The 12771-nt window shown below is 35.1% G+C and overlaps 1 protein-coding gene across 2 annotated transcripts; it reads right to left on the bottom strand.

Moving 5' to 3' along the window:
- Nucleotides 1–1261: 1261 nt before the first annotated feature.
- LOC142631051 (chaperone protein ClpD, chloroplastic) lies at nucleotides 1262–12766 on the bottom strand. Of its 2 annotated transcripts, XM_075805127.1 has the most exons (13): nucleotides 12036–12766; nucleotides 11531–11691; nucleotides 11031–11260; nucleotides 10814–10922; nucleotides 10619–10734; nucleotides 7698–7799; nucleotides 7328–7609; nucleotides 7146–7243; nucleotides 6741–7035; nucleotides 4103–4336; nucleotides 3626–3859; nucleotides 3212–3275; nucleotides 1557–1708 (listed from the first exon to the last, which is right to left on the bottom strand). In XM_075805127.1, the coding sequence occupies exons 1-13, from the start codon at nucleotides 12698–12700 to the stop codon at nucleotides 1692–1694; spliced, it is 2607 nt and encodes an 868-aa protein (XP_075661242.1). In that variant the 5' UTR covers nucleotides 12701–12766; the 3' UTR covers nucleotides 1557–1691. The 2 variants fall into 2 exon arrangements, with proteins under 2 accessions (XP_075661241.1, XP_075661242.1); XM_075805126.1 differs by lacking the exon at nucleotides 3212–3275 and having other exon boundaries at nucleotides 1262–1708.
- Between the last annotated feature and the right edge of the window lie 5 nt (nucleotides 12767–12771).

Below are 12771 nucleotides of genomic sequence, written 5' to 3' on the forward strand. Positions count from 1 at the left end.
CGTTCTACACTCTCTTTTCTCTAAAATGTTAAACTAGCTCAATTTTTTTTTAATACAAGTTTATGCCAATTTTGTGATTTTGAGTTTTGTTATTTGGGGTTTTGTATTTTAGGGTTTGGGGTTTTTACGGCCAAAATGGATTTTTACCCCTTTCTCACAAACTTTTCAGCAAAATGCCCAATGTTTGAAACTAATTAGGGAAATGCTCTTGTTTTGAAACTCGATTTTCTAAAAATCGAGTTTCAAATGTATAAATCGATTTTTGGAACGTCGAGTTATAGTGAACATCGACTTAGAATTTTTTTTTTTTTTTTTGGAACTTGAATTCTATGTAAAGTACTCGAGTTCCACTTGAATTTTTTCAAGGAACTCGAGTTCCAGAATTTTTTTTTTTTAATTTTTAGTTCGCTATAACTGGATTGTCCAAAAATCGAGTTTTAAACTGGAATTAGAACTCAATTTTTAGAAAATCGAGTTTCAAAACAGAAGCATTTCTCTAAATAGTTTGAGAAATGAGACATTTTGCTAGAAAGTTAAAAATAATAAAAAAAAAAGGGCAAAAGCCTATTTTCTCCGAGTTTTTACCCTATATTTGGATGGGAGAAGAAGATAGAAGGAGAAAAGAGTGGGGAAGATTTACATAATGTACTAAAAATTAATTTGGGTTGGTTTTGTTCTAGTCTCCTTTCCCTCTGTCTCCTCTCCTCTCTCAACTTTTGTTACAAGCGTATGGTTAATTTAATTTGTAGTTTTATTATATAAAGTTTTGGGTTGTATTTCTAGCATTTTCCATTCATGTTTTAGTATTTGAGGTTCAGAGGTTCTACTTTTGGGGTTTTGCGTTTAGATTGATTTTAGGGCTTGAGGTGTCAAGTTGTAGAGTTATGGGTTTTGAAAATTTTGTGGGTCTCAAGTTTTTTTCATTTGGGTTTTAAGCCTTAGTGTTTTGGATTGGAGAGTGGGGGTAAGAGGAGGATGAATTATAAACATTACGTCTTCACTAATAAGATAAGTAAAATGGGGAAAGACAAAATGAGAGATACCATGCTTTCACATAGAATAATAAGTGTACGAATTTCAAAACATTACCGTACTTAATACACAAAAGTCTCACTTTGTATAATCTAGTAGAGGTACAACCTTACCCCATTTTAATTTTTTAAGAGGTTAATTTGCAACCTATGAATTTTTGTGGTGATCACTTGTCATCGCACCAAGGCCCCACCTCTAACATAAAAAAAATATTAATAATAATAGCAACAAAATCAAACCCTCATTTTTCTTAGATACTGATAATTTTAGTTATTTACACTTGAATAAATGTGATCTAATTAAACTACAAACAACAATTGGACATATGTATGTATGCCTGTAAGATTAGATGATGAAATTAAAAATGAACTAGAATTACCAGTTACAACATGGGTGCGGAATCAGAAACATGGCGAGTCACAAACGGATTTCCAGAAGCATCCAAATCAATGAGTGCAGTGTCACCAGGGCTGTAATCTCCATAAAGGATTGCTTCACTCAAGACATCCTCAATTATTAGACTTATTGCTCTCCTCAGAGCTCGGGCACCAGAAATGTTGTCATACCCTCGCTGACACACCAGATTCTTCACTGATTCAGATACCTCTAAACAAATCCCTTGAGATATGAGCCTGTGCTTCACCTCTTCCAACATTACATTATAAATCTCCAGCATCTGGAATAATTGATGACGTGAACTTAGCACTTAACGTATATCAATCAGTACTGCTACTTCAACAAATTCGTGCAAATCAAGCTTCTAGTTTCGTTAGAATCAAGTTGACTAATAATATTACTTGGGGCATTTATCCAGCTTCCTCCCCCAGTAGAGAAACTCAAATATTGGTTCAGGTTGAGAAAGTCACTCGGTATATGTTTTTGGCAAATGGTATAGTTTAAGTTGATGAAACTAGAAGGGTAGGTAATACCAAGTTAGAAATTTGGAAAATCACTCTAAAATTAATGTCTTTCAATTATATATGACTAAAACAGAGTGTTGGGTTACACGTGTGAGTGAAGTCCCACATTGAATAAAGATGAGAAGAATGAGTGGTTAATATAACATAATTGAACACATACTCATTGGGCTTAGGCGTTTTGAGTTAAAATATGTCTATATATGTTATATTAATTACTTAAGGAAGCTCCCCAAGGTGTTTATCCCCACAACAAGTGGTATCAGAGCCCATGGTGGTGTGCGGTGGTGAGGTGTTCATGGTCCCCCTACCTAGCCGGGGACAGAGAAAGCCTAAATGGCCCACACACAAAGATCCTAGAGAAGAAAAAAAGAAAAGCCCAACGAAGGAATATTGCTAATGGTGCTAAATAATGGTGTGATGCGAGGTTCTCATGGACATGAAGTGAAAAGCCCATTAGGCAAGAGGGACTGAGTACGACTTGTTCATGACCCACAGAGAGGTCTTGAAGCCCATAGAGAGGCAGATTCACACGTGAGTCCCCACAACACAGAGCACATGGAATGTAAGTTTAGTAAAAGTAGATACAGATATTAAGAAGTAATAATACATGATGGTCAAAAGATACCAAAAAGTGAGGTATTTCGATATCTTGGATCAATAATTCATAATGATAGAGAGATTTTAAAGAGGGTGTGGATTATAGGATAAGAATATGATAGATGGAGCGAAAAAGTAGATCAGGAGTTTTTTTTTTTAATTGTAGATTACCTATTAAGTTAAATGAAAATATCATAAGAGTACTAGCATCTGAGGATGTAAAAAAAAAACTATTTATATCCTCAAACACCACTTAATCTATTTTACCAACCCATTCCACAACCCATTTCACAACCTATTTATAAAAAGCACTCTTCTCTCTCTCTCTCTCTCTCCTCCCACTATTTTTCTCTTTCCTCCCACTATTTATATCCTCAAACCTATTTCTTTACAACCCATGAACAGTAAGGTTGCATATATGCAACCTTATTGTAGCAAGGTGGCAAATTTTTTTAAGAATACAAACCCGTTCTTGAGTTGTAAATAGCAACTAGAGGGTATTTACACCTCCCAAATGCTAGTGCTTTAAGATTGCTATAGGATCAACTATGCTCTGGTACTAAACATTGGACTGTTAACAAGCAATATATTGATAAAATAAGTGTAGCTAAAATGACAAGTTAAAATGGATAAGTAGAAAATCACTTAAAGATAGGACTAACCCCTAGTGATCAAAAGATGAGGAAGAATCGCTTGAGATGGTTTGGTCATGTTGCGATAAATGCACTAGTAAGAAAAAGTGAGTTGATTTAAGTTAAGAGAATAAAAAAAGGTAGAAGAAGACCAAAAATAACATTAATAGAAGTAGTAAAAAGGGACATATCGATTAAAAAAGTAGTCAAGAGTAGGACTTCAAATAGAATAGAATGGTGGAAAAGTTGAAAAGAATACATGGCCAAACCAGTTATTTGTTGAGAATTTATAATTGACCCCAAAATTTTGGTATTAAGGCTAGGTAGTTGTTGTTATTATTTTATTGAATTATTTTCAAAACAACCTAGAAACATAATGGAGTAATGACAACCTTTCAAGAACTAACTTCACTGGAACTAAAAAGTCAATGAAAGGTGACAAACCTGAGCCTTTTCAAGGGGACGAAACACAACCACTTCATCTATCCTGTTAAGCAACTCTGGACGAAAATATGTCTTGAGTTCTTTCATGACTATTTCTTTCATCCCAGCATATGAAGTTGACTTATCATCAGCAGTGAAGAAAGCCATGGAGGTCTTTCTACCCATAGAGATGGCAGTAGAACCTACATTTGAAGTCATCACCACCATTGCATTCTTAAAAGATACTCTTCTTCCCTGTTAAACCAAGTTCTAAGAAACCTTAGAGACTGAATGGTCCAAGACTATCTATCAAGGCTAAAATTACACTATTTCATTAGCAGAAAGATTCCATTATACTATTTTTTTTCTTTTATAATTAATTGCTGTGCAGTGTTAATCATATTTTTTTTCCATTTATCAAGCAGAGCTCAATTGTCCACTATTTGATCTCTACCATTTTCTGGCAGCATGTACTGGTGCAAACTAGCAGGAACAAACCTTGGAATCGGTAAGGTGGCCATCTTCAAATAATTGGAGGAGGATGCTGAATATAGCTGGATGGGCTTTCTCTATTTCATCAAGCAATATCACTGTGAACGGCCGTCTTCTAATAGCTTCAGTTAGAGTGCCACCCTCTCCAAAGCCAACATAACCTGGGGGTGATCCTATTAATTTGCTCACTGAATGCCGCTCCATATATTCACTCATGTCCAATCTTATCATGGCCTGCTCCTGCAAACAGAATATCAGGGATCATACAAATTAGATTAAATATTTCAATGCAAAGGGGATAATGTCAGGGATCATACAAATTGGATTAAGCATTTCAAAGAAAAGATGATTGGAATGCAAAACCATTATTGCACCATCTGAAATGCCCTGGATGCATGGTTAAATTTCTCAATCAAATTTAATGGCTAATGCCAACACCTTGTAGATTGAGATCATGGTACTGCATTAAGTTGTAATCACGAAATCAACTCTAATCTCTTGGATATTTTCCAGCTTTAATTTCTCAATCGCTTTCCTCATTCATTTCAGCCATTGTTTCCATAGTATTATCGTATGAAGTAGTTAGATTGACTCATGCTGCTAGACCCTCTAGGAAAATCAAAATTCACCCCAAGATCATTCAAAATTATGGTCTAAATTTGGTTTTGGACCTAATTGGCACCCTTCCCATTCAACTTTAGTTGTTATTGAGTCATAGTTGTAAGCTTCTATGTTAGGAAACAGTTGGTTTAGTATCATTTTGTCCCCATTCAGTTTAAGTGCTAGGGGGATGATACAGAAGTGTTTGCAAAATAAGAAATAAAAGGAGAAAAACTAATAACCCTGGGCTTCACCACGTTTGGGCTATGGGTGCTTAGATTCACCACCGGCTGAAAAAAAAAAAAAAACTCTCTCATCAGAATAATCTTTTCTAAGATGGAGGTTGTCAATATTATACTAGTATTTTTTGCCTCTATCTATTAGTTTCATCTCGGCAGACCTAACCTTCTCATCATCTATAGAATGTGCTTAATAGGGTTGTTCAAAGAATTGATTCATCTCACTGAACCAACAAGGGTTCATGGGTCTATTTGGCCATCAAATGTGATTGCTTTTAATACTACCATGGTGCGCTAGAATAAAGTTTTTAAAATTGTAACACTGATATATACTTGTTGATTGATTGTTGTTGTGCGTGGGCCAGGGTTCCAAGGCAAGCAGCTTAATATTGAGAACAAAGTTAGTTGTAGCCTAAGCTACAACTCCACTTAATATCTTTTTATTAAATATGAGTTTTGACAAATCCACCATTAGATTATATTCTCTTCTTATATCCTCCATGTTTGCAAAATTTTCAAAAGATCAAATATTAATAGCTATGTCACCAATCAAATACTTAAATTTCAAGCTTTTATAGTCTAAAATTAATCATAAAAATAAGTTTATAAATTAAATAGTAAATAAAATCCGATTGATACAAAATTTTACATGTGCTTTAAGAACATGAAAGAACATGCAATCCAACGGTTAAATTTTCAAAATATGTTACTATTTTAATTTTTAAAGTGAGAGTTGTAGCTTTAGGCTACAAATAAGTTTATAGTCAAACTTTGTCCCCTCACAAATGAACACATGAGCAGATGGCCTAGTAAGTCTCTGAAAATTTCCTTCTAAACTTGAAATGGAAGCAATTAAAAGCTCACACAAATCCGTAGGATGCTTCATTACATAATAAGTTCATCAAAATTTTGCATCAATATACTCTTAAGGTTTAACACAAGGTGTAATGGTTAGGGAAAACTAGGTGCGATATGTACATTATCATCCAAATCATCCAACCTTCAAACCTATAATCTGACCTGAAATCCTAAACAACCTACGTTTGATTGGCTTCCAAATCAATCAAAACCTGAACTGCTATAGCCTACAGTCCTCTGTCTACTGTTCACAGTTCTGAATCAGATCTGATATTCTTACTTGTCTTACCAGTTTGAGCCCTAAAATATACCCATCTTATTACACAGAATATGAGTCTAAAAAACCCTGCATGTTTCCTAGCCCTTTTCCACATTAAAATCTAGACCCCTACCAGCATTAATGCCCAAAATTCCCGTTGCCAGTAAAAATCATACAACTTGCTTCACATATCCAGCACCTGAAAGGCTGTTATGGATCATCATCTAACTCAACTTGCACCTCCTACCCTTATAAGTCATAGGTAAAGGGTGAAGTTTTGGGTTCAAGATGCATCGGGTGCATAACTTATCAATCAAAAATATGTACATCATATTAACAATTCAATTTAGAAAAAAATAATAATAATTTCAGTTTAAGGAAGCATATGTGATTTCACATGTAAATGTGAAGTGCAACATCAAAAAAGTGGTAACAAAATAGCAGATTATAACACACAGTTTTCCAGAACCAAATAGCTTATATATAGGTTGAAATGGTGTCCAACAATAAATGACATCTGATTAACATGAATTTGACATGTGTAAGTAGAAAGAGAATGCGTAATCCAAGAGTGGGAGTGTCAAAAAAATAATTTGATTGATAGTCATTGAGTAGTGTAATATTAGCTAAGAGATATACTATGCGAAACTTCACCTAACTCACATATATAGTTAGTTTGATGCCTTACCGATCCAAAATAGGATGCTGCAATCGCTTTTGTTAATTCAGTTTTGCCAACCCCAGTTGGGCCACAAAAGAGAATTACAGCAATTGGTCTTTTGGGGTCTTTCAAGCCAGCCCAGAACCTCTTAACAGCTCGGGAAAGAGTGGAAACAGCCTCATCTTGACCAACAACTCGTCTCCTAAGTTGCTCATCAAGACCCAGTAAAAGCACTCTTTCATTATCAGTAAGCTGCTGAACCTGGATCCCTGACCAAAGTGAAGCAACTGCTGCTATATCATCCGGTCCTACTATCGAAGGTCTAGGAAAAAAAATCAAAACAAGAAATTTAGTTAAGTATCAAACTGATTCCAAGGTGAATGCAGGCCTAGTGTTTTCATCCTTCATACAATTTGGGGCCAAATGTCATACTCATTGGCATCTGATGTGGAAGGCAAAGAGAATTTTGAAACAAGATCAATGGTATCATCCAAGCTATAATCACCTTCATATTGCATACTTGCCAGGACCTGGTTATATTTAGACACAAATCTTGTGTTATCCGCAAATCATGAATATTTTAAGTAAACATTAATTTTGGACATTGTCATTACCAGTTCATGCATAGCCTGAACGGTTCTAATTTCTTGCCAATACTCATCTGGTGACTTTGAAAGTATACATGTTTGCTGTTTTCTCTTCCTCTTGAAAGCTTCAATACGAGCTCTACTCCCAGCCTCATCAATGAGATCAATAGCTTTATCAGGAAGATACCTATCAGATATATATTTGACTGACAGATAGACAGCTGCATTTATGGCTTCTAGTGTAAATCTGCAGTTGTGATGCGCCTCATATTTATCACGTAGACCCAACAATATTCTAACTGCATCATCCTAAAAATATTTACATATTTAATAATGAAAAAATTAAAAACCAACTGAACATAAATATTGTAAGATGAAAACAAATATTGAAAACAACCTGGCTAGGCTCATTAATCCACACAGGCTGGAATCTTCTTGCTAGTGCTTTATCCTTCTCAAAATGCATCCTGTATTCATCTATAGTTGTAGATGCAATGCACTGCAAACAATGGGAGGTTAGTGCACCTTAATCACAATACAAGACAACTTATTATATGTGGAAAAAAAAGTTAGATATCTTTATAAAGATGGATATACTACTCTACAAATATGAGATTCTTACATAAATCTCCAAATCTACATAATTGTTATTGTTATTATTATTATTATTATTATTATTATTATTATTATTATGGATGCATTTGAATTTTGGTCGACTTCATAAATTTGCCACATCAGCATTATCCTATCAATTTTTCCAATATCTGGTTTGTTAGACAATTTGATAAACATATATTGCTTGTGAAGAGAGGGTTTATCTTCATTTGATGCTTCAGTAAAGGCTGCAGAGAAATACAGACAAGACATATCTGTGAAACAAGGAATCATAGGGATAGAAGTTAAGGAACCCATGCCACACACCTATGTATATATATGTATGCTCTTCCAGAGAAAATGGCTCTACCCGAAGTTAACAAAATTATGACAGAGGGAGTGGAAGACTCCTCCAAGAAAATAGGTTGAAGGGGGAAAAGTTTGTGAGTTCTCTAATAGAATAGAAGTTAAGAGAAATGAACAATGCATGCAAAAGAATGACAGAAGAATGGGGTGGATACATGCTATATGAAAAGCCGGTACAGCTTAAGTGTTTTAAAATCATTGAGAGACATCACCTAAGACCTTCATGAGAATTCCATTTGAAAAGTGGGTTTTTGGGATCCAAATTTTTGGATTCACAATCCCTTGTGTGGTAGTGATGTAAAGACACTTCATTTCCTATATATTGCGCACTTTTTTCTTTTCAGTTTAGGAATTAGTTATCCAGAATTTCCTAATGTGGTTCATTTTCATTGAAGTTAATTAGTTCCAATCTGAATTGCGTCTCTATAAATTTGCATGTACATGTATTGGCATCTTGAAGTTCTTATTGTATATTTAACAGGTTGCCCACCATATGTTTGATTCGAGTAGTCGATGAGACTCCTACTACTTTGACTTAAAAGAACAAAGTATGGCAGGAGAAAGCACTTTCTTGTTGTTTTAAAAGCAGAAGAAACCATGTGCTTGAAAGCAACTAAACATCAAAACTCGAAAGCTTTTGCTGCCAAAGGTACTAATTTATTGTTCTAGCTCATGTTGTTTTTCTCCATCTAAAATTATGCTTATTATTTTTATTATTTTTTTGTTGCCCTTCCATATAATATGGTTTGTTTTAATTTAAAGTATACAAGGAGGTTTAATTTGTTATGAACTATTAAAAGGCTTCTTTGTTTTTTCTAATGGCTGCAAGCTATTTCTTTTATTTTTTGTGTTTCTTAGCAACTATCAAAGCTCTCGAGCCAAGACTTTTGGTTGAATACTTTGGATTACAATCGTTGTTGTGCTTCTTTCTGCAATACTTTGGCTGTTTTGTTTGAATTATTCTTCTTTCATATGGCATGAATCTTAGCAACGACAATTATGCTCACATATAAATATAATTAGTAAGGGCTATACTTGAGTGAAGATGCAAGAGCCAGGCACCATGAATTTGCTCTTGCAAAGTTAAATGTCACTGAAGGAAAACAACAAATACTTTTGAAATTCAGTGAAGTCTTCTCTAACTACCCTTCTTAAATTCAATAAAAAGTTTCCTACAAGGGGCTTTAACTTTCCCACACTTTGCACAGACTTGTGACAAGTGATAAAAAAAATTCATATAGAAAGTGCTAAAACTGATTCATACTAGAATTTTAAAATTGCCATATACCCTTCAGAGACTTGCAGTTATAAGGGGGAAAAAAACGATTGCTTTTGGAACAGAAAATGCATGAACGAACACTGCTGTCATAACTCATAATTGTATTAAATTTTTCAAAAAGGACAAAAATGATCCGAGGATGTTATAAAGTTTTTCCACTGATCACCTCATGAAACCTTCGGAGCAAAAAGTAAAGATTTCTTCCTGACAACAATTAAATTTCAATCCCATGAGGAGAAAGAACTTGAGTTTAAGTACTATGTGATCTTGTAACAATGAGTATTGTTAGAGAACTAAGGTTTGATAGTGGACATTTCACATTTTCACTAGAGTCAACTTTAAAAAGCCCAAAAGCCAGCAACAAGGGGTCAGCTACATTGATCCTTTTATGTTATCTGGCTTTGCTACTTAATCCAGGGCAATCATGCCTTTGATCACTGCCCCTGATTGCATCACTTTGATCATGATACCGATATTCAAGTGCATTTAAATCGCTCCTTCATATTGGTACACTCAACATTCATATACCTTTGTTGTACTTAAATCGTTATGATAGTCTGTTTAGGTTGCACTTGCACCTAAACCGACCATGATACTGTTTTAAGCATCATCTAGGACAAATTCCAACTACACACTTTTAAGCAAACTTTCTTCAAACAGATTCATGAGTGATGTATCTGTTTTATTCATTTGAAATCTAAAGTCACACTGGTTAGATGATTAGTAAAAGGCATAATATTGATGTTTCTTTGATTTGGCCCTCTGTTTGAAGGATTCCATTGATCAAGCTGTGAGCCTAATCCCATAAGCCAAGGATAAAATGGCATTCCAGTTGTTCATGAGTGCCACATAGTGACTAATTCCATAGATGGAGTTTGGTTGCCTAATAGTATTGATCCTAACTTCACTATCTATTCCTAGTACTTCCAATAAGTTTCAGTTTTATATAAATTAGATTTTAAGAATCATGCTTTAATAGTCAGTTTAGATGGGATGCCTATATATTAGGTCTTCAAGTCTCACTAACATGACAAGATATGAGACGAGCATGATTATATCATTATACAAGAAACAATCACCTGTAATTGACCCCTCCCAAGTGAAGGTTTCAGTAGATCAGCAATGTCAAGACCAGAACCCCTATTTCCTCGTCCAACAAGTATATGAACTTCATCAATAAAAAGAATGACATCACCTGCAAATGAAAGCATAGCAAAACTGAGCAACAGTAAAAGCAGTTTTGTTCTTAAATGGAACTTCAAAAATGTTTTCACCTGCTTTCAGTACATCCTCAACTAATTTAGTAACACGTGCCTCTAATTCTCCCCTCTCCTTTGCCCCAGCCATTAATAGTGCTATGTCCAAGGACATTATACGTTTTTTCTAAGGAAACAACAATAAACTAATAACTTCTTCTTTTTTGTAAAAAGAATGAAACTATAAGCAGATGCATCTGAATAAGAGTAAAGAAACAGAAGAATTATAGCATACCAAGAGAAAAATCGGAACATTTGCCTCTGCAATGTTTAATGCCAATCCTTCAGCAATGGCTGTTTTTCCAACGCCACTTTCACCAAGAAGAATGGGATTATTTTTTGTTCTGCGGCAAAGTATCTGAATGATTCTTTGAATTTCGGTTTCTCGGCCAATAACAGGATCTATGAGCCCTCCACTTGCACGGGCAGTAAGATCCACACAAAACTGTGCTAATGCAGTTTTTTCTGACAGACACAGTTAAATTACAAAACATTGCTTTCCATTTTTGTAGAAACAAAATATTTCACAACTGGTTGAAGTGACAAATTATGATTAATGCAGTATCACTTTTACATGAAACTCAATTGACATAACTTTCATTGTACCAAATAACAACCTACCACCTCAGCAGTCATGAAAAATGTAGTAAAGTTTGCTGTGTCATTAAATTTAGACTCATTGATCATGAAACTAAAGAAATTGTGGATATTGACTTGTTTAAGTTGTTTTGTTACCTCTTGGCTTCTCAGGGGATCTCATAATTGCTGCTTTTCTTGAAAAGGATTTTCCAGGCATCCATTGAGATTCCACAGATGGATTTCTACCATCTTTGGCAAGCTCCTCCTGAAGTCTGAAGATTGCCACAGCCGCCAACTGATTGACATTTGCCCCTAATCTGAATATCATACTTATATAAGATGGCAAGTTTGTAGCATATGTATTCCAACTCTAGACCTTTGTGCACATTAAAATTCACGAATCATTATAATGCAATAAATGAACAATAAATTAAGAAGGTTGCCATCGTATAATAAATTTAGCAGATGCATTTAGGGAGAAAAATTAGACCAAAGGAGAGCACAGAAGATATATATATATATATATATATAAAATTTTTAAAAAAATTAAGTATTTAAAATATTAGAGTGTAGTTTGGCCTAATTATGATGCTGCTGCATATTAATACAATTCACTCTGAAAAATTTTGTTAAAGAAAAAAAGAAAGAAGGGGATGGGTACCTGTAGAGGAGTCGAGTGGCACTGCCATCATCAACAGTAAAGAGAGCAATGGAGATGTGCTCAGGGGCGATGAAATGATGAGCCATGGTTCGGGAATAGTGAAGCGCAGCCTCAAACACGCGCTTTGTACTAATGGAAAAGGGGAGAGCCGCACTAGAAGTAGAACTATTAGATGCAGTAGGATTAGGAGGCGGATGCCAAATGCTGCGAACAGCATCGCGTGCCATGTGGAGGGTGATGTTCGATCCAAGAAAGCCTTGTTGCTCATAATGATAATGATGGTGGAGGTGGTGTTCCTCATCCTCAGCAATTAAACCCAGCAAGAGATGCTGTGTAAATACCATCTCTCTCCCAAGTGCTTTTGCTTCTCTTTGGGAATACATAATGGCCTTAATTGCTCGTTCTGTGAATGGCTCCAAGCCCCCATTACTACTACTAGCACTGGCAGAGACCACACCGTACTTTCTTCTTCTCCTCCGAATAGTAGTAGTTCTAGGATAGGATACAGGAAGGAGCTGGTTGAGGCAGCCATGAGCATGAGGCTCAGCAATTATACTAACACTTGCATTAGGAGAAGAACGAAGTGTGAATTGAAGTGGATAAGCAAAATGATGAGGGGTATAGTTGAAGGATATAAAGGGTGAGCAAAAAGAAGACACCTGCATTCTTCTTCTTCTACAGAATAAGAGTAACTAGAAGACAGGTAATAGTAGTAATGAAAGAGAGAGGGACAAGA

This window comes from Castanea sativa, chromosome 4, assembly GCF_040712315.1.
Source record: "Castanea sativa cultivar Marrone di Chiusa Pesio chromosome 4, ASM4071231v1".
Lineage (NCBI taxonomy): Eukaryota > Viridiplantae > Streptophyta > Magnoliopsida > Fagales > Fagaceae > Castanea > Castanea sativa.